General features: G+C 43.7%; 1 protein-coding gene across 3 annotated transcripts in view; it reads right to left on the reverse strand.

The window, feature by feature from the left end:
• The window catches only part of LOC137423738 (putative aminopeptidase W07G4.4), a 118,308-nt gene that overhangs the window by 64,047 nt on the left and 34,567 nt on the right, over nucleotides 1-19,694 (reverse strand). For all 3 annotated transcript variants that reach the window (XM_078773783.1, XM_068111202.2, XM_078773784.1), the window contains exons 7-10: nucleotides 9,118-9,242; nucleotides 5,646-5,745; nucleotides 1,391-1,466; nucleotides 1,144-1,229 (exon numbers count right to left, since the gene is read on the reverse strand). In XM_078773783.1, the coding sequence (XP_078629909.1) occupies nucleotides 1,144-1,229; nucleotides 1,391-1,466; nucleotides 5,646-5,745; nucleotides 9,118-9,242 (387 nt within the window). The remainder of the gene's footprint in view (nucleotides 1-1,143; nucleotides 1,230-1,390; nucleotides 1,467-5,645; nucleotides 5,746-9,117; nucleotides 9,243-19,694) is intronic.

A 19,694-nucleotide genomic window follows, 5' to 3' on the forward strand; every position in this document is an offset into this window, starting at 1 on the left:
GTATGCCCGATGCTGCAGTATGTGCAAGGCTGCAGCTGTCACCTGATGGGCATTGCGCGAGCGTGAAACATGTGCAGCTCGCAGGAAAGAATCTGCACTTCCCGCTGAGGCAATATTGGCTTGCACCAATGCTTCTACCCAGCCGCTTCCAGATAACCAGTCACCCGATGTCTTCAGTGCAGTCATTTCAAAGTGCATACCCATTGTTGAGAACCGAGTTGTGTGAATTTTTTATATAGTTTCTCTTTCAAAGTGCGATTAAAACGCTCAATAACAACTGCCTTTCCTTCATTAAAGGTGCTGTATAATTTGATATCCTCCTGTATAATCTGGATTTCAAGATGGCTGCCATATACTATTGAATATTTTATGTTGCCATTGGATTCCTAGACCCTAAAAATGTAGGTATAGGCACTTCAACCATTTTGATATCTGTTCTAATTATGGAGATATTCATCAAAATAGGTCTTGTATGACGGCCATCTTGGATTTCAAGATGGCCGCCATATGGGGTGAAATTGGGGATGCCCCCTGGACTAAAAATCTTTCTTTTCGGGTATTCTAGCCATGTGCCAAGTTTCATGCTTTTAAGGGAAAAGGCACAATCGATCCGAATTTTTTAGCTAAGCCGCCCAGCTAGAGTGAAACTGTCAGACAGCATAAAATTTATTAACATTTTCAAAGAAACTATCGATGCAAATGACATTAGGGAACACATGAAATATGTGACAATATTTTGGATTTGACTCTCGGTTCATGCCCCAGGGGGTGGGAACCTAAGGTCACAGGGGTCAAAACAGAAGATTTCTTTTAACACAAAATTTGATATTGGGTCATTCCTTGTAGAACTTTTCGCCATATTTCAACTTTGCTTTAGGTGGGAAATGTGAGGTTTTTCAATGATGCACCATCAACTTCGCTCTAGTTTGGATTTGAACTTGCACCAGAGCCCAAAATGTCACTCGATAGCCCACTTCAGGACAAGAAAGTCTGAAAAACAACAAGTGGGACGGATGGACTGATGGACAGACAGACGTAAAGACAGATGGATGCAGGGCAAACCAATTGTCACCTCTAGTGAAACCAGGAGAGCGCTAATAAAGTGCCCCTTATATACATATGATTGCAAGCAAAGTTACTGACTTTGCCAACAAGGAAGAGCGTGGTGTTGGTAGGCCCCTCTCCAATGTATTCCAGCTCGATCAAGTGCCCCCGGTGACGATTCACGACTATAGGAGACAAGAAATAATTTGTCCTGGTAAGCGATCTCAAAACGCTGTAGAATCCTGGTCATGAGCAATGGAATGGAATGCAGCGCAAAAGTGATGAAAACGATCCAGAAGTTAGGGTTTAACGCATTGTCCACATGGAAATTAAGTCGTTTACCCACCATTGGCGCAGCGGTTAACAGCGGCAAGGCAGGGAAATTCCTTCTCAAATACAGCTGGGTCAGTGATGACAGAAACCTAGGCCAGAATATAAATTCCTTCTGATTGGACACATGAAAGCATGAAAATTGTAGCACAGGAAGCAAATAAGATATTATCTCCTACCTCAGAGGAAATACATTCCAGAAATTTCAAAAAGAGCAACTGATTAAAAACAAAAGGTTTGAATAATTCGCACAGCTGGCAAGTGGTTAAAAAAAAACAACAATTCCGTTGCAATGTATCGCAAATGCACTTACAGTCGTGGCCAAAAATATTGGCACCCTTGCACTTTTTTCAAATAACTCACAATTGTCTCCAAAAATAAGTTGAAATTGACCAAAGTATTTGGTCTCCACAATTCTTTATTTCACTGTTAATATTGCAGAACCTTTGTTTTTGATTCAAAACTTAATTTATTCTTTTAAATCAGAAAATAAAAAGAAATGGAATTGACAAAATTATTGACACCCGAGACTTAATATTTGGTACCACAGCCTTCAGACAAAATAACTGCAGTCAAGCGCTTCCTATAGCCATGAATGAGCTTCCGACACCTCTCTACTGGCAGTTTGTGCCACTCTTCTTGTGCAAACTGCTTCAGTTCTCCCAGATTTGAAGGGTGCCTTCTCCCAACTGCTGTTTTCAGATCTCCCCACAGGTGTTCAATGGGATTTAGATCTGAGCTCATTGCTGGCCACTTCAGAACAGTCCAGCGTTTTGGCTTGAACCATTCCTGGGTGCTTTTTGAAGTGTGTTTGGGGTCATTGTCCTGCTGCAAGAACCATGACCTTCGACGAAGACCCAGCTTTCTGACACTGGTTTGAACATTGTTCTCCAAAATGCCTTGGTAATCTCCTGATTTCATGATGCCATGCACACATTCAAGGCACCCAGTGCCAGAGGCATCACAGCAACCCCAAAACATCACTGAACCTCCTCCATGTTTGATGATAGGGAAGGTGTTCTTTTATTTGAAGGCTTCATTTTATTTTCTGTAAACATAGAGATGATATTGTTATGGTTTTTAGAACCTTCACTTTGTAAATTTAGTATTAAAATTTCCTATGTACATTTCCCCTTTAATTGGCTGTTAATTGAAATGAGTGCACCGTAGCTAGTCCATGTACAAGCACGTAGAAAATCATATACCCTTCTAAATAGTTATTTCCTTATTATGTGTATTAGTTTAAGGCTGTGTTTCCCATTAATTGACCCTGCATTGCACCGAATCAAATAAGATAGGATCCTTCCGACGCCCCCATGGCATCTTCGAAGTGCCAGTAACTTTGGGTGGGGTTATTGGCACCACCTTTACCCCAAGACTCCATTACGCACGCGGTCAGCTCGGAGAAGAAAGGCGTGTCTCCACCTCGTCATGAGAAGGAGGAGTGAGCCAGCCCCCGATCAACCAACCAAGCATGAGGGTGTCAATTCTCATTGGTCAATTCCCATCATCTCATTGGCCTGAGAGGGTGGAGGAAAGAAACTTCGGGGAGGTTCAAGAAGATTCTAGGGCACGGTTATATAACCCGTCACGCGAAGCCCCCACCTCAGTCCAGTTGAGGAGGAGCTGAGAAGTGCATAAGAGTCCAGTTGAGGAGGAGCTGAGATGTGCATAAGAGTTGACCTAAAGGAGTCCACCGCAGCTGAACCAACCGCAGCTTTGAGACCACCGCAGCTTTGACCACCGCAGCTTTGAGCTTTGACAGCGGTTTCGGCCACGGCTACGAAGCAACGCCGCCGTGCGGAGACGATTGAGGAGGGTCGGCGGCTGCTCAACCCGAGCCGGCGATCACACCAACCGGACCCGCATCCTTCCAGCCCTGTGGTCCCACCTCATCATCCGTCCAGCCATCCACCTCCTGCCATTCCTGTCATCATCCCCGTGTAAGTCTGACTGTCGTCTGTCTTTTGTCTTGTCTTGGGGTTTAAGTAAGCTTGTATAGGTAAGCTAGATTTGCACTGTGTCTTACTCCTTCTGTCTTTATTTTCGTATCTTTCCATCTTCCTTGGTTTCTTTGGTCTTGTACATAATAGTTAGTAATAAATCCTGTTCTTCCTACCTTGCCTTCTTTCCTTCACATCCGTTCGTCCTTGTCTTTTCCATCATTGAATACCCGTGGCACGATTTGGCCAACGCATAAGAATCGGGTCTAGTTTCTGTTAACGGTTCGAGCCGCGGGCTGCCATCCGCTCGGCAAAATAACATCTTGTCCACGGTCTCGAACGAGGTTGCTCACCTGCCTCTCCGGAGGGAGCTGGGCAGCTTCAGGACTCACGTCGGTCAGTCGCAGACAAGGGGATTAATCCCCCCTTGGTAAGGGGAAAAAGGGCCGACGTTGAGATCCGCAACAATATGCTTTACCAAAAAGCTCTAATTTGGTCCATCTGTCCACAGGACATTCTCCTCGAAGGATTTTGGCTTGTTCAGGTGTATTTTGGCAAACTCCAGTCGGGCTTTCTTTTGTCTCTCTCTCAGCAGTGGGTTCCACCTGGGTCTCCTACCATAGAACCCCCTTTCATTGAGATGGCGACGGATTGTGCGAGTTGAAACTGTCGTACCTTGTGTCTGAATGTCAGCCTAAATCTGTTTGGGAGTTGATCGAGGTGTTTTCTCCACCATTCAAACAATCCTTTGCTTCAATCTTCGATCAAGTTTTCTCTTGCGGCCACGTCCAGGGAGGTTGGCTGCAGTACCATGGGCCTTAAACTTCCTGATAACATTGCGTACGGTGGACACAGGAACATCAAGGTTCATGAAGGTTAGAGATGGACTTGTAGCCTTGAGATTGTCTATGCTTGGCTACAATCTTGTGTCTGACCTCCTCAGACAATTCTCTGGTTTTCTTTCTTTTCTCCATGCTCATTGCGGTACACACAGTGACACAAAACAGCAGAATGACTCCTTTTCTCCATCCAAACTGGTTGAATGAGTGATTTTTATATTGCAGGTACTTGCAACTCACCACATGTGAGTTCAATGCCAAAGTAAAGGAGAATCACCTGCTTGAAATCTAATTATTTCTCACAACTTCTAAAAGGTGCCAATAATATTGTCCTGACCATTTTAGGAATGCTGTGTGGAATAAGCTAAGATTTAGTAATTTTAATCAGCTTTTTTTGTTTTGTTCCACTGCAAATCAAAGAAATACATATGTGTATACCAAAATATTTTTTTATTTCAACAATTTTCTGGAAGAAATGGTGCATTATTTGAAAAAAGTGCAAGGGTGCCAATATTTTTGGCCACAACTGTATTCCATCACATGTTGTTACTAATATATATTCTAGACTATAAAAGGAGACTCGTGTGCATGCTTCCATTCATTCATGCGTGCGTCGGATTCTACCCATTGGTTGGACAGTTCTCCTGACTCCACCCACAATTTGTCCATGATGGCCACCATGTTGGTGCTTGCTGCTATGCTAAGTCAAAGTCCTCTACGGAGCTGTGGTATTCACAATTGCCATGCCCTCCCTACAAGTTTTCCCTTCAGTGTAAAGCGACCAAAGTGTCAGTTAAAAGGATATTAAGCTGATAGGTGTCACGGGCCTTGTGAAGATAGGCCTCAGTGATTGAGGCAGCGTTCTGTGGTTTATACACCGCCCAAGTAACTTTCTTGCATTCTCTCAAGCAACACTTTTACCGTGGAGGTCAAGCAAGTCCTTGCTATTATTTCTGATTATTTTCTATTAAAATTGTGAGTTTAACAGACGACCATAATGGATTTATGTGAAGTCGGTGAACGCATCATAGGGGAGCAGAAAGCGCTAAATATTCTGCTGTTTTGATGTGGGAATGCCCGTGGTAGGAGGGGAAAGGGTGATTTAGTTGTCAGAATTGCATGTGTACGTGTGTGTGTGTGTGTGTGTGTGTGTGTGTGTGTGTGTGTGTGTGTGTGTGTGTGTGTGTGTGTGTGTGTGTGTGTGTGTGTGTGTCACTGTTGGGGGGAGGGGGGCGCGGGCGGTGGTGGGGTGACGCAATCACCTTACGTATAATGTGCTCGTGTTACTCATGAGCAGCCATTACACTCATGCAGTGCCTCATACATTTGTTCATTACTGCATTATGTCGGTATCATAGGTGTGTGACCATCTTGTCTGATTGGATGCCCATCATTTCATCGGTGGTGAACAGTGCAAAAAAAACCAATAAAATACACAGGAACAAGTTCCAAAAAACTGGTTACAAAAAAATAAATTATATAATGTTACCTTCACATTGGAATTGATGAACATTTTATTCACGTAGTCGTAGACACGAAGTGGAGTCATGCGCTCAGGATCAGAACCTCCAATGTCACGGCAAAGTGCCCTGGTACAACACCACGGTATATTACATGAGTACGTTGAGCTATGTACCAGAAATTTGTCTCCGAATTTTGATACAACTAATTTCAATGTCATTATTATTATTATTATTATGTTGTAGAGATGACGTGTATAAAGTGGTTGTATAAGGTAGATCATTAAACACAATCAACCTTCTTATGAAGAGTGACCTATACATTTGACCAAAGATAAGACAATATGAAACTAGAACGGTACTCAGTAGAGAGCATACGTCCGCCTGGTTGGACATATCACTCAATGGTGAATAATCACTTAAAAATTCAACTTTCTGGATCCGGATCTTTACCAAAATCGAATAGAATCGTCCTTGTCAGACACACAACCTCTCCACCAAATTTTGCCCAAATCCGTCCACAACTTTTTAAGATATTCTGATATGTATCGTTTTGGTCCTATCTCCCAATGGTGAAGAATCACTTTAAAATTCTAGTAACCGGATCCGAATCCGGTTCTTCACCAATATCTAATCATTTCGTCGGTGTTACATACGCTACATCTCTGCCATCTCTGCCACAACTTTTTGAGATATCTTGTTCACAGACAAACGGACAGACAAACAGACAGGGGTGAAAACATAACCTCCATCCACCTTTGGTGGCAGAAGTAAAAAGAGCATGCATACGCAGATCCAACATACCAAAATTATCCTTGAAGGACAGAATGTAAATATTCTGTTCAAATTGTAAAAAAGTGATTACACGCCAAACAGGTCGTGTCCGATTGAGAAATTAAGACAAGCTATCTGAGCAGTTTCAAACGACAGCACCACTTGCCATACAGAGATGGACCAGAGAAACTGTGATGACCAGAAATGAGATATACTCCACCAGATCATTGAGAGGACATTTTAAATTTGGCCAGGGCACCAGCACACAATCACCTACTTTTTTCAAGATAAACTGTGATAGCTTAAATACCCACAAGTTCAGTCAGTGCCTTCAGAAAGTTTCCACACCCCTTGAATTTTTTCGCATTTTGTTGGGTTACAGCCTGAATTGAAAATGGATTAAATTGAGATGTTTTTGTCATTGATCTACACATAATACCCCATAATGGCAAAGTGGAATTTAAAAAATTTTTTTTTTACAGAAAAATTGAAAATTTTATATGGAAATTTCTAATTTACACAAGTATTCAACCCCCTGAGTCAATACTTCATAGAAGTGCCATTGGCAGTGATTACAGCTTCAAGTCTTCTTGGGTCTGTATCAGTTTTGCAAATCTGAATTTTGGGAGTTTCTCCCATTCTTCCTTGAAGATTTGCTCAAGCTCTGTCAAATTGGATGGGGAGCATCAGTGAACAGCAATCTTCAAGTCTTTCCACAGATAATTATCAATGGGATTCAAGTCTGGGCTTTGACTGAGCCACTCAAGGACTCTCACATTCTTGTTCTGAAGCCATTCCACATCATCAGTGGTTTAACTTAAAAATTAAGCTCCCCTACTCATCTAATGTGTTTTAAAGTGCAACTCACTTGGTCAACCAACAAAATGAAGAACAAGGAGCTTTCCAAATAAGTCAGACGTAAAGTGGTGGAGAAGCACCGTTCAGGAGAGGATTTTATAGAAGATTTCCACGTCACTCATTATCCCTTTGAGTTCAGTGAAATCCATCATTAAGAAGTGGAAGATGTATCACATCAACCAGACTCTACCCAGATCAGGTCGCCCATCCAAACTCAGCAGCCGGACAAACAGGAAAGTCGTTGTAAATCCAACAATGTGTTTGAAAGATCTGCAAAGCTCTACATCTGAAATGGGGGTCAGTGTTCATCAATCACCAATATCCTGTTTGCTTCATAAAGCTGACCTCTATGGACAGGTGTCAAGAAAGAAGCCATTCCTGAAAAAGACATCTAAAAGCTCATGGGGAGTTTTCAAAAAAGTATGTTGATGATACTGCAGGCATGTGGAGGAAAGCTTTGTGGTCAGACGAGACAAAAATTGAACTTTTTGGTCTAAATTCAAAGCGTTATGTCTGGCACAAGCCTAACACTGCACATCACCTACTGTCAAGCATGGAGGTGGCAGCATGATGTTATGGGGCTGCTTTTCATCAGCAGGGAATGGCAAGCTTGGCAGGATAGAAGGGACAATGGACGGTGCAAAGTACAGGAGAATCCTTGATGAAAACCTGCTCGAGTCGGCCATGAATCTGAAACATGGTAGCAGATTCACATTTCAGCAGGAAAATGATCTGAAACACAAAGCTGAGACCACACTGGAGTGACTGAATAAGAAGAAAATAAATGTTCTTGAGTGGCTCAGTCAAAGTCCTGACTTGAACCCAATTGAACATTTATGGTGAGACTTGAATATTGCAGTCCATCGACGATCCCCGTCAAACTTGGCAGAACTAGAGCAATTTTCATGTGAAGAATTGGCAAGGTTTACACCATCTCACTCTGCAAAGCTGGTAGAGACCTTCTCAAAAAGACTCGTAGCCATCATTGCTGCAAAAGATGCTTCGACTAAGTACTGACCCAAGGGGCTGAATACTTTTGCAACCAATCAATTTTGATTTGTACATGTTTTTTGCAGGTATTCCTGACATGTAACCTCCTTCAACAGTAACAGTGTTTAGTTTGATCTATTCAGCTATGAATAAAGAAGTTCATTTGGAAAAATTGTTAATACATAATTTTTAATTCACCTAAATGTGGCATTATTGGAAAGGGGGTGAATACTTTTGCAGGCCACTGTATCTCTCAATGATGAAGAATCCCTTTAAAATTTCATGTATCCAAATCTGGATCTTCACCAAATTCAAATAAATTCGTCCCTGTCAAACACCAACCTCTTCACCAAGTTTCGACCGAATCCGTGTCTAGAACTTTTTGAGACATCTCCATAACCAGCTTACAAACAGATAAACAATCAGGGGTGAAGACAACCATCGTCCACCTTCAGTGGCAGAGGTAATTATGCATTTTATTATGTTTATATAATTATTGTATGTCTGTTTGAAATTTAAAGTAACAGGAAACATTAAAGTTTTCATTGAATTGACTTCATATATCTCTGTTAAACCTTTTTTATGGGCAGTTAGTTTTAGCATCCTGCCACAGTGATACAAGCTAGAGTTGTGGGGAGTGTGGACTGAGATAGATATTAAATTATAAATGGTAGTTGATGTCGGCAAGAGTGCCTTGTATTTTATGCATAAGCAAAATTTATTATAATGATCAACAGCCCCGCCATTACAAAGAGATGGGCAAAGCAAATGAGGTTGATCATGGGGCGAGGAAGGCAGCCAAGAAGATCACATACAGTATAGCCACATATTTCAGCCAATACATTCTAATTATAAGAATGGAACTAGTGAATGACACACCTTCCGGCCTCCAGGGCAGAAACAACTTCGATCAACCTTCCAGAATTGTCAGATGGCGAAGTCCAAATTCCAAACAAGTCGACCTTCGTGCTCTTAGTAGACAATGCTTCCTGCACTTCAAGAGGCTGTGAGATGATAAACAAAACAGCATGATGGACAAAGTGCTGGCACAAAATAATTTATAATGCAGCGTGTCCATAAGGTTGTTCTGCAACTTTGAATTTTTAGAACTTTTGATGTACGCATAATAGAAACGAGAACGACACTCAGAGCGCATACCTGCGCCAGGATGAACACTGAAGAGTTTACGTTTTCTGTCTCACCGATAGGCCAGATCCCTTCAACAAAATCAAAATAATTCATCATCTATCTATAATTCCAGCAATCTCTGTGTGTGTGTGTGTGTGTGTCTGTGTGTCTGTGTGTGTGTTTGTCTGTGACCGCTGTTTCTCGACAACCACGGGTCCGATATACTTTAAACTTGCCAGGTATATTGCTGGGGACCCGAGGATGTGCCTTTTCAAGGTTTCATATTAATCGGAGAAGCAGTTACCGAGCTATGTCCAAAAAACGATTCAACCAATCAGAGAGCAGCGAGCTATCACGTGTGCCGAACGTGGCGAACAGACTCTGCCTCGGATGGCACATTTGAGAGCGTATTCATTTATTTCCCGTCGGCAAACTATGTTGCCGTTAAACTATGTTTTAAAACTAATTAAAACTAATTTGCGATTCATCGTAACTGCGATTTGCGACCTTCCGGACAGTCAAATGAGGACGTCACTTCCGGAGTTACGTAGCGGCTAGCGGGCGCCATTTGGAGGAGCTGGGAGGACTCAGTCGTGATAGAGTGAGCCTGAGTGAGTATATCAAGACAAGAACAAGATCTAGAAGGAGGTATGTACGGTGCGATTCATATAATATATTGTTTAGTTATCGTCGATGAGGAATTTGGGGGCCCGATTAACTGCAGCGCCATCCGAGCTGCGGCGTCGGGACGATACATTCATTGTACGGTAACATCACGCACTTACGGGCACGTCCTATATATATAGTACGGGCATGCCCTAGTTATCACAAAACCAACATGTCCACCAAGTTTTTTTTTTTAATCCAGAATCGGTCCACAATGTTTTGATGAAATATTGTGCTATACAGTCATGTGAAAGAAGATGCTAAAGATGGTCAAAGAAGAAATGCGGGCCAGGGGGTTAACAAGGGGAGATGCAGAAAATAGGGCAAAATGGAGCACATTGTCATGGTGACCGCAAGGCTAACCCTCACTCTTGCAGGGAAAATGGCCTTTTAAAATGCCTGTTGTTGTTTGTTGTACAGCCATGTGAAAAAGTAAGTACATCCCATGTAAAGTTTTGACTTTTTCAACATATTTCAACATACAGCTATTTGATCTTCATTTCAACAATATTGATAGATAAAGGTGATATAATATAACAAATATCATGAAACATTTACATTTTGTAGTCCATTGTATAATTTAAATAAACATAAATGCAAATTTTGCATGTGGAAAAAGCAAGTACACCCTTGGCTCTAATAGGTGGTATTGCCCCCTTTGGCAGAAACAACCTCAAGTAGGCGTTTCTTATAACTGTCTACCAGTCTCTGACATCGACTGGGAGAAATTTTTGCCCACTCCTCCATGCAGAATTCTTTCAGCTGTGCGATGTTTGAGGGGTTTCTTGCATGCACAGCTCGTTTCAAATCCCCCCACAACATATCGATGGGATTTAGATCCTGGCTTTGACTTGGCCATTCCAGAACCCTCCATTTCTTTCTTTTCAGCCATTCCTTGGTGGATTTACTGGTATGTTTAGGGTCATTGTCATGTTGCAAGGTCCACCTTCGGTTGAGCTTCAACGTTCTGACAGATGGCCTCACATTATCCTCAAGCACCCTCTGATACAATGAAGAATTCATAGTGGATTATATGATGGTGAGCTGCCCAGGCCCTGATGCAGCAAAGCTGCCCCAAACCATAATATTTCCACCACCATGCTTTACAGTTGGTATCAGGTTCTTGTGGTCAAATGCTGTCTTTGGTTTTCGCCAAACATGTCTTCTGGTACTGTGGCCAAATAGCTCTACCTTCGACTCATCTGTCCAGAGCACATTGTTCCAGAAGTGCTGGTCTTTGCCTTGGTGTTCATTGGTAAACTTTAGTCTTGCCCTGATGTTCTTTCTGGACAGCAAAAGTTTCCTCCTGGCACACCTCCCATGTAGATCAAATTTGTGCAGCCTCTTTCTAATGGTAGACTCGTGCACTTTGACATCAACACTGGCAAGAGCTACCTGTAGGTCCCGTGATGACATTCTGGGGTTCTTCGAGACTTCTTTCAACATCTTGCGGTCTGCTCTCGGCCTGAACTTGCTGGGGCGGTCTGGCCTGAACAAGTTGGCAGTTGTTTGGAATCTTCTCCACTTGTAGGTGATCTTCCGGAAAGTCGATGATTGATTTCAAATTGTTTGGAGATCTTTTTAAATCCCTTCCCAGACTTGTAGGCATCTATAACCTTCTTTCTGAAGGCCGCAGAGAGCTCTTTTGATCTAGGCATGGTGACGACGCACACGTCAGCAACAAAGAGCAAACCAAACTAAATGTCTGAGGTTTAAATAAGACAGCTTCCTCCAAGATCCTCTCTAACGATGTTCTAATCATTTGCACCTGAGCTGGTGCACCTGATTCTAATTTTAGGTATTTGAAGTAGTGATAAATGTAGGGGTGTACTTCCTTTTTCCACATGCGAAATCTGCATTTATGTTTATTTAAATTATACAATGGACTATAAAATGTAAATGTTTCATGATATTTGTTATATTATATCACCTTTATCTCTCAATATTGTTGAAATGAAGATCAATTAGCTGTATGTTGAAATATGTTGAAAAAATCAAAACTTTGCATGGGGTGTACTTACTTTTTCACGTGACTGTCTATCGTTTTGGCCCAATCTCTCAATGGTGAAAAATCACTTGAAAAGTTAAATGTACATATTGCATCCAGATCTTCACAAAAATCAAATCGAATGGTCCTCGTCACACACTTAACCTCTCCACCAAGTTTCATCCAAATCCATCAACAACGTTTTGAGATATCCTTCTCACAGACAAACAAATTGGGGTGAAAGCATAACTTCCTTCCACCTTCGTTGGCAGAGGTAACAAAACTGCAATTGCCATATGAAAGCATAATATTCATCAAGTGTTGTTAATGTTAATCTTGTTATTACCTCTTATTATCGTCGTTATATCCACAGTCCCCCTGAGGTTATTCACGAGTTGACATTTTATGACGAGGCAACTTATACATCAGCGGTAAAGTCAACAACCACAATTACCACATTTGATACACTAACTACGACAACTAAATCTTTCACACATCATCCCGCATCAGCAAGACCATGCTCCCTGACACTGTGCGACTTTTCTTGAATGATGTATTCCCAGACAAGTGGATCAGTAGAGGTGGACCAAATACTTGGCCACCTCGTTTGCCTGACCTGTCCCCATCGGACTACATTTTATGGGGCGATGTAAAACTTGTTTAATCATCAAAACCACATTATTTGGATGAATTTAGGGCTATGATCACTGTAAATGCAAGTCATGAAGTTACTCAGCAACAACTGGATAACGTTTTCAACAAGTTGGAAAATCGGATTGAACTATGTATTCCGAAAGGCGGTTATCCTAAAGCCTAAACATTTGAACTGTAAGGAGTAAAACCTTTATGAATTATGCTTTCCTGCACCATTTAGAGTTTCAACATTTACACAAGAACAGTCAGGAAATTGGAACAGTCGGGAAATTGGAACAGTCGGGAAATTGGAACAGTCGGGAAATTGGAACAGTCGGGAAATTGGAACAGACGGGAAATTGGAACAGTCGGGAAATTGGAACAGTCGGGAAATTGGAACAGCCGGGAAATTGGAACAGCCGGGAAATTGGAACAGCCGGGAAATTGGAACAGTCGGGAAATTGGAACAGTCGGGAAATTGGAACAGTCGGGAAATTGGAACAGTCGGGAAATTGGAACAGTCGGGAAATTGGAACAGCCGGGAAATTGGAACAGCCAGGAAAATGGAACAGTCAGGAAAATGGAACAGTCAGGAAAATGGAACAATCAGGAAAATGAAACAGCCAGGAGATTGGAACAGCCAGGAGATTGGAACAGCCAGGAAATTGGAACAGCCAGGAAATTGGAACACCCGGGAAATTGGAACAGTCGGGAAAATGGAACAGTCGGGAAATTGGAACAGTCGGGAAAATTGGAACAGTCGGGAAATTGGAACAGTCGGGAAATTGGACAGTCGGGAAATTGGAACAGTCGGGAAATTGGAACAGTCGGGAAATTGGAACAGTCGGGAAATTGGAACAGTCGGGAAATTGGAACAGTCGGGAAATTGGAACAGCCGGGAAATTGGAACAGCCGGGAAATTGGAACAGCCGGGAAATTGGAACAGCCGGGAAATTGGAACAGCCGGGAAATTGGAACAGCCGGGAAATTGGAACAGCCGGGAAAATGGAACAGCCGGGAAAATGGAACAGCCGGGAAAATGGAAGTCGGGAAAATGGAAGTCGGGAAAATGGAAGTCGGGAAAATGGAACAGTCGGGAAATTGGAACAGTCGGGAAAATGGAACAGTCGGGAAAATGGAACAGTCGGGAAAATGGAACAGTCGGGAAAATGGAACAGTCGGGAAAATGGAACAGTCGGGAAAATGGAACAGTCAGGAAAATGGAACAGTCAGGAAAATGGAACAGTCAGGAGAATGGACCAGCCAGGAGATTGGAACAGCCAGGAGATTGGAACAGCCAGGAGATTGGAACAGTCAGGAAAATGGAACAGTCAGGAAAATGGAACAGTCGGGAAAATGGAACAGTCGGGAAAATGGAACAGTCGGGAAAATGGAACAGTCGGGAAAATGGAACAGTCGGGAAAATGGAACAGTCGGGAAAATGGAACAGTCGGGAAAATGGAACAGTCGGGAAAATGGAACAGTCGGGAAAATGGAACAGTCGGGAAAATGGAACAGTCGGGAAAATGGAACAGTCGGGAAAATGGAACAGTCGGGAAAATGGAACAGTCGGGAAAATGGAACAGTCGGGAAAATGGAACAGTCGGGAAAATGGAACAGTCGGGAAAATGGAACAGTCGGGAAATTGGAACAGACGGGAAATTGGAACAGTCGGGAAATTGGAACAGTCGGGAAATTGGAACAGCCGGGAAATTGGAACAGTAGGGAAATTGGAACAGTCGGGAAATTGGAACAGTCGGGAAATTGGAACAGACGGGAAATTGGAACAGTCGGGAAATTGGAACAGTCGGGAAATTGGAACAGCCGGGAAATTGGAACAGCCGGGAAATTGGAACAGCCGGGAAATTGGAACAGTCGGGAAATTGGAACAGTCGGGAAATTGGAACAGTCGGGAAATTGGAACAGTCGGGAAATTGGAACAGTCGGGAAATTGGAACAGCCGGGAAATTGGAACAGCCAGGAAAATGGAACAGTCAGGAAAATGGAACAGTCAGGAAAATGGAACAATCAGGAAAATGAAACAGCCAGGAGATTGGAACAGCCAGGAAATTGGAACAGCCAGGAAATTGGAACACCCGGGAAATTGGAACAGTCGGGAAAATGGAACAGTCGGGAAAATGGAACAGTCGGGAAAATGGAACAGTCGGGAAAATGGAACAGTCGGGAAAATGGAACAGTCGGGAAAATGGAACAGTCGGGAAAATGGAACAGTCGGGAAAATGGAACAGTCGGGAAAATGGAACAGTCGGGAAAATGGAACAGTCGGGAAAATGGAACAGTCGGGAAAATGGAACAGTCGGGAAAATGGAACAGTCGGGAAAATGGAACAGTCGGGAAAATGGAACAGTCGGGAAAATGGAACAGTCGGGAAAATGGAACAGTCGGGAAAATGGAACAGTCGGGAAAATGGAACAGTCGGGAAAATGGAACAGTCGGGAAAATGGAACAGTCGGGAAAATGGAACAGTCGGGAAAATGGAACAGTCGGGAAAATGGAACAGTCGGGAAAATGGAACAGTCGGGAAAATGGAACAGCCGGGAAAATGGAACAGCCGGGAGATTGGAACAGCCGGGAGATTGGAACAGCCGGGAGATTGGAACAGCCGGGAGATTGGAACAGCCGGGAGATTGGAACAGCCGGGAAATTGGAACAGCCGGGAAATTGGAACAGCCGGGAAATTGGAACAGTCGGGAAATTGGAACAGTCGGGAAATTGGAACAGTCGGGAAATTGGAACAGTCGGGAAATTGGAAGAGTCGGGAAATTGGAACAGTCGGGAAATTGGAAGAGTCGGGAAATTGGAACAGTCGGGAAATTGGAACAGTCGGGAAATTGGAACAGTCGGGAAATTGGAACAGTCGGGAAAATTGGAACAGTCGGGAAATTGGAACAGTCGGGAAATTGGACAGTCGGGAAATTGGAACAGTCGGGAAATTGGAACAGTCGGGAAATTGGAACAGTCGGGAAATTGGAACAGTCGGGAAATTGGAACAGTCGGGAAATTGGAACAGCCGGGAAATTGGAACAGCCGGGAAATTGGAACAGCCGGGAAATTGGAACAGCCGGGAAATTGGAACAGCCGGGAAATTGGAACAGCCGGGAAATTGGAACAGCCGGGAAAATGGAACAGCCGGGAAAATGGAACAGCCGGGAAAATGGAAGTCGGGAAAATGGAAGTCGGGAAAATGGAAGTCGGGAAAATGGAACAGTCGGGAAATTGGAACAGTCGGGAAAATGGAACAGTCGGGAAAATGGAACAGTCGGGAAAATGGAACAGTCGGGAAAATGGAACAGTCGGGAAAATGGAACAGTCGGGAAAATGGAACAGTCGGGAAAATGGAACAGTCAGGAAAATGGAACAGTCAGGAAAATGGAACAGTCAGGAGAATGGACCAGCCAGGAGATTGGAACAGCCAGGAGATTGGAACAGCCAGGAGATTGGAACAGTCAGGAAAATGGAACAGTCAGGAAAATGGAACAGTCGGGAAAATGGAACAGTCGGGAAAATGGAACAGTCGGGAAAATGGAACAGTCGGGAAAATGGAACAGTCGGGAAAATGGAACAGTCGGGAAAATGGAACAGTCGGGAAAATGGAACAGTCGGGAAAATGGAACAGTCGGGAAAATGGAACAGTCGGGAAAATGGAACAGTCGGGAAAATGGAACAGTCGGGAAAATGGAACAGTCGGGAAAATGGAACAGTCGGGAAAATGGAACAGTCGGGAAAATGGAACAGTCGGGAAAATGGAACAGTCGGGAAAATGGAACAGTCGGGAAAATGGAACAGTCAGGAAAATGGAACAGTCAGGAAAATGGAACAGTCAGGAAAATGGAACAGTCAGGAAAATGGAACAGTCAGGAAAATGGAACAATCAGGAGAATGGACCAGCCAGGAGATTGGACCAGCCGGGAGATTGGACCAGCCAGGAAATTGGAACAGTCGGGAAAATGGAACAGTCGGGAAAATGGAACGGTCGGGAAAATGGAACGGTCGGGAAAATGGAACGGTCGGGAAAATGGAACGGTCGGGAAAATGGAACGGTCGGGAAAATGGAACGGTCGGGAAAATGGAACGGTCGGGAAAATGGAACGGTCGGGAAAATGGAACGGTCGGGAAAATGGAACGGTCGGGAAAATGGAACGGTCGGGAAAATGGAACAGTCGGGAAAATGGAACAGTCGGGAAAATGGAACAGTCGGGAAATTGGAACAGTCGGGAAATTGGAACAGTCGGGAAATTGGAACAGTCGGGAAATTGGAACAGTCGGGAAAATGGAACAGTCGGGAAAATGGAACAGTCGGGAAAATGGAACAGTCGGGAAAATGGAACAGTCGGGAAAATGGAACAGTCGGGAAAATGGAACAGTCGGGAAAATGGAACAGTCGGGAAAATGGAACAGTCGGGAAAATGGAACAGTCGGGAAAATGGAACAGTCGGGAAAATGGAACAGTCGGGAAAATGGAACAGTCGGGAAAATGGAACAGTCGGGAAAATGGAACAGTGGGGAAAATGGAACAGTGGGGAAAATGGAACAGTCGGGAAATTGGAACAGTCGGGAAATTGGAACAGTCGGGAAATTGGAACAGTCGGGAAATTGGAACAGTCGGGAAATTGGAACAGTCGGGAAATTGGAACAGTCGGGAAATTGGAACAGTCGGGAAATTGGAACAGTCGGGAAATTGGAACAGCCGGGAAATTGGAACAGCCGGGAAATTGGAACAGCCGGGAAATTGGAACAGCCGGGAAATTGGAACAGCCGGGAAAATGGAACAGTCGGGAAAATGGAACAGTCGGGAAAATGGAACAGTCGGGAAAATGGAACAGTCGGGAAAATGGAACAGTCGGGAAATTGGAACGGTCGGGAAAATGGAACGGTCGGGAAAATGGAACGGTCGGGAAAATGGAACGGTCGGGAAAATGGAACGGTCGGGAAAATGGAACGGTCGGGAAAATGGAACGGTCGGGAAAATGGAACGGTCGGGAAAATGGAACGGTCGGGAAAATGGAACGGTCGGGAAAATGGAACGGTCGGGAAAATGGAACGGTCGGGAAAATGGAACGGTCGGGAAAATGGAACGGTCGGGAAAATGGAACGGTCGGGAAAATGGAACGGTCGGGAAAATGGAACGGTCGGGAAAATGGAACGGTCGGGAAAATGGAACAGTCGGGAAATTGGAACAGTCGGGAAATTGGAACAGTCGGGAAATTGGAACAGTCGGGAAATTGGAACAGTCGGGAAATTGGAACAGTCGGGAAAATGGAACAGTCGGGAAAATGGAACAGTCGGGAAAATGGAACAGTCGGGAAAATGGAACAGTCGGGAAAATGGAACAGTCGGGAAAATGGAACAGTCGGGAAAATGGAACAGTCGGGAAAATGGAACAGTCGGGAAAATGGAACAGTCGGGAAAATGGAACAGTCGGGAAAATGGAACAGTCGGGAAAATGGAACAGTCGGGAAAATGGAACAGTCGGGAAAATGGAACAGTGGGGAAAATGGAACAGTGGGGAAAATGGAACAGTCGGGAAATTGGAACAGTCGGGAAATTGGAACAGTCGGGAAATTGGAACAGTCGGGAAATTGGAACAGTCGGGAAATTGGAACAGTCGGGAAATTGGAACAGTCGGGAAATTGGAACAGTCGGGAAATTGGAACAGTCGGGAAATTGGAACAGTCGGGAAATTGGAACAGCCGGGAAATTGGAACAGCCGGGAAATTGGAACAGCCGGGAAATTGGAACAGCCGGGAAATTGGAACAGCCGGGAAATTGGAACAGTCGGGAAATTGGACCAGTCGGGAAATTGGAACAGCCGGGAAATTGGAACAGCCGGGAAATTGGAACAGCCGGGAAATTGGAACAGCCGGGAAAATGGAACAGTCGGGAAAATGGAACAGTCAGGAAAATGGAACAGTCAGGAAAATGGAACAGTCAGGAAATTGGAACAGTCAGGAAATTGGAACAGTCAGGAAATTGGAACAGTCAGGAAAATGGAACAATCAGCAAAATGGAACAGTCAGCAAAATGGAACAGTCAGGAAAATGGAACAATCAGGAGAATGGAACAGCCAGGAGATTGGAACAGCCAGGAGATTGGAACAGTCAGGAAATTGGAACAGTCAGGAAATTGGAACAGTCAGGAAATTGGAACAGTCAGGAAATTGGAACAGTCAGGAAATTGGAACAGTCAGGAAATTGGAACAGTCAGGAAATTGGAACAGTCAGGAAATTGGAACAGTCAGGAAATTGGAACAGTCAGGAAAATGGAACAGTCAGGAAAATGGAACAGTCAGGAAAATGGAACAGTCAGGAAAATGGAACAGTCAGGAAAATGGAACAGTCAGGAAAATGGAACAGTCAGGAAAATGGCACAGTCAGGAAAATGGAACAGTCAGGAAAATGGAACAGTCAGGAAAATGGAACAGTCAGGAAAATGGAAGTCAGGAAAATGGAACAGTCAGGAAAATGGAACAGTCAGGAAAATGGAACAGTCAGGAAAATGGAACAGTCAGGAAAATGGAACAGTCAGGAAAATGGAACAGTCAGGAAAATGGAACAGTCAGGAAAATGGAACAGTCAGGAAAATGGAACAGTCAGGAAAATGGAACAGTCAGGAAAATGGAACAGTCAGGAAAATGGAACAGTCAGGAAAATGGAACAGTCAGGAAAATGGAACAGTCAGGAAAATGGAAGTCAGGAAAATGGAACAGTCAGGAAAATGGAACAGTCAGGAAAATGGAACAGTCAGGAAAATGGAACAGTCAGGAAAATGGAACAGTCAGGAAAATGGAACAGTCAGAAAAATGGAACAGTCAGGAAAATGGAACAGTCAGGAAAATGGAACAGTCAGGAAAATGGAACAGTCAGGAAAATGGCACAGTCAGGAAAATGGAACAGTCAGGAAAATGGAACAGTCAGGAAAATGGAACAGTCAGGAAAATGGAACAGTCAGGAAAATGGAAGTCAGGAAAATGGAACAGTCAGGAAAATGGAACAGTCAGGAAAATGGAACAGTCAGGAAAATG

This window comes from Myxine glutinosa, chromosome 3, assembly GCF_964187855.1.
Source record: "Myxine glutinosa chromosome 3, kmMyxGlut1.1, whole genome shotgun sequence".
Classification (NCBI taxonomy): Eukaryota; Metazoa; Chordata; class Myxini; order Myxiniformes; family Myxinidae; genus Myxine; species Myxine glutinosa.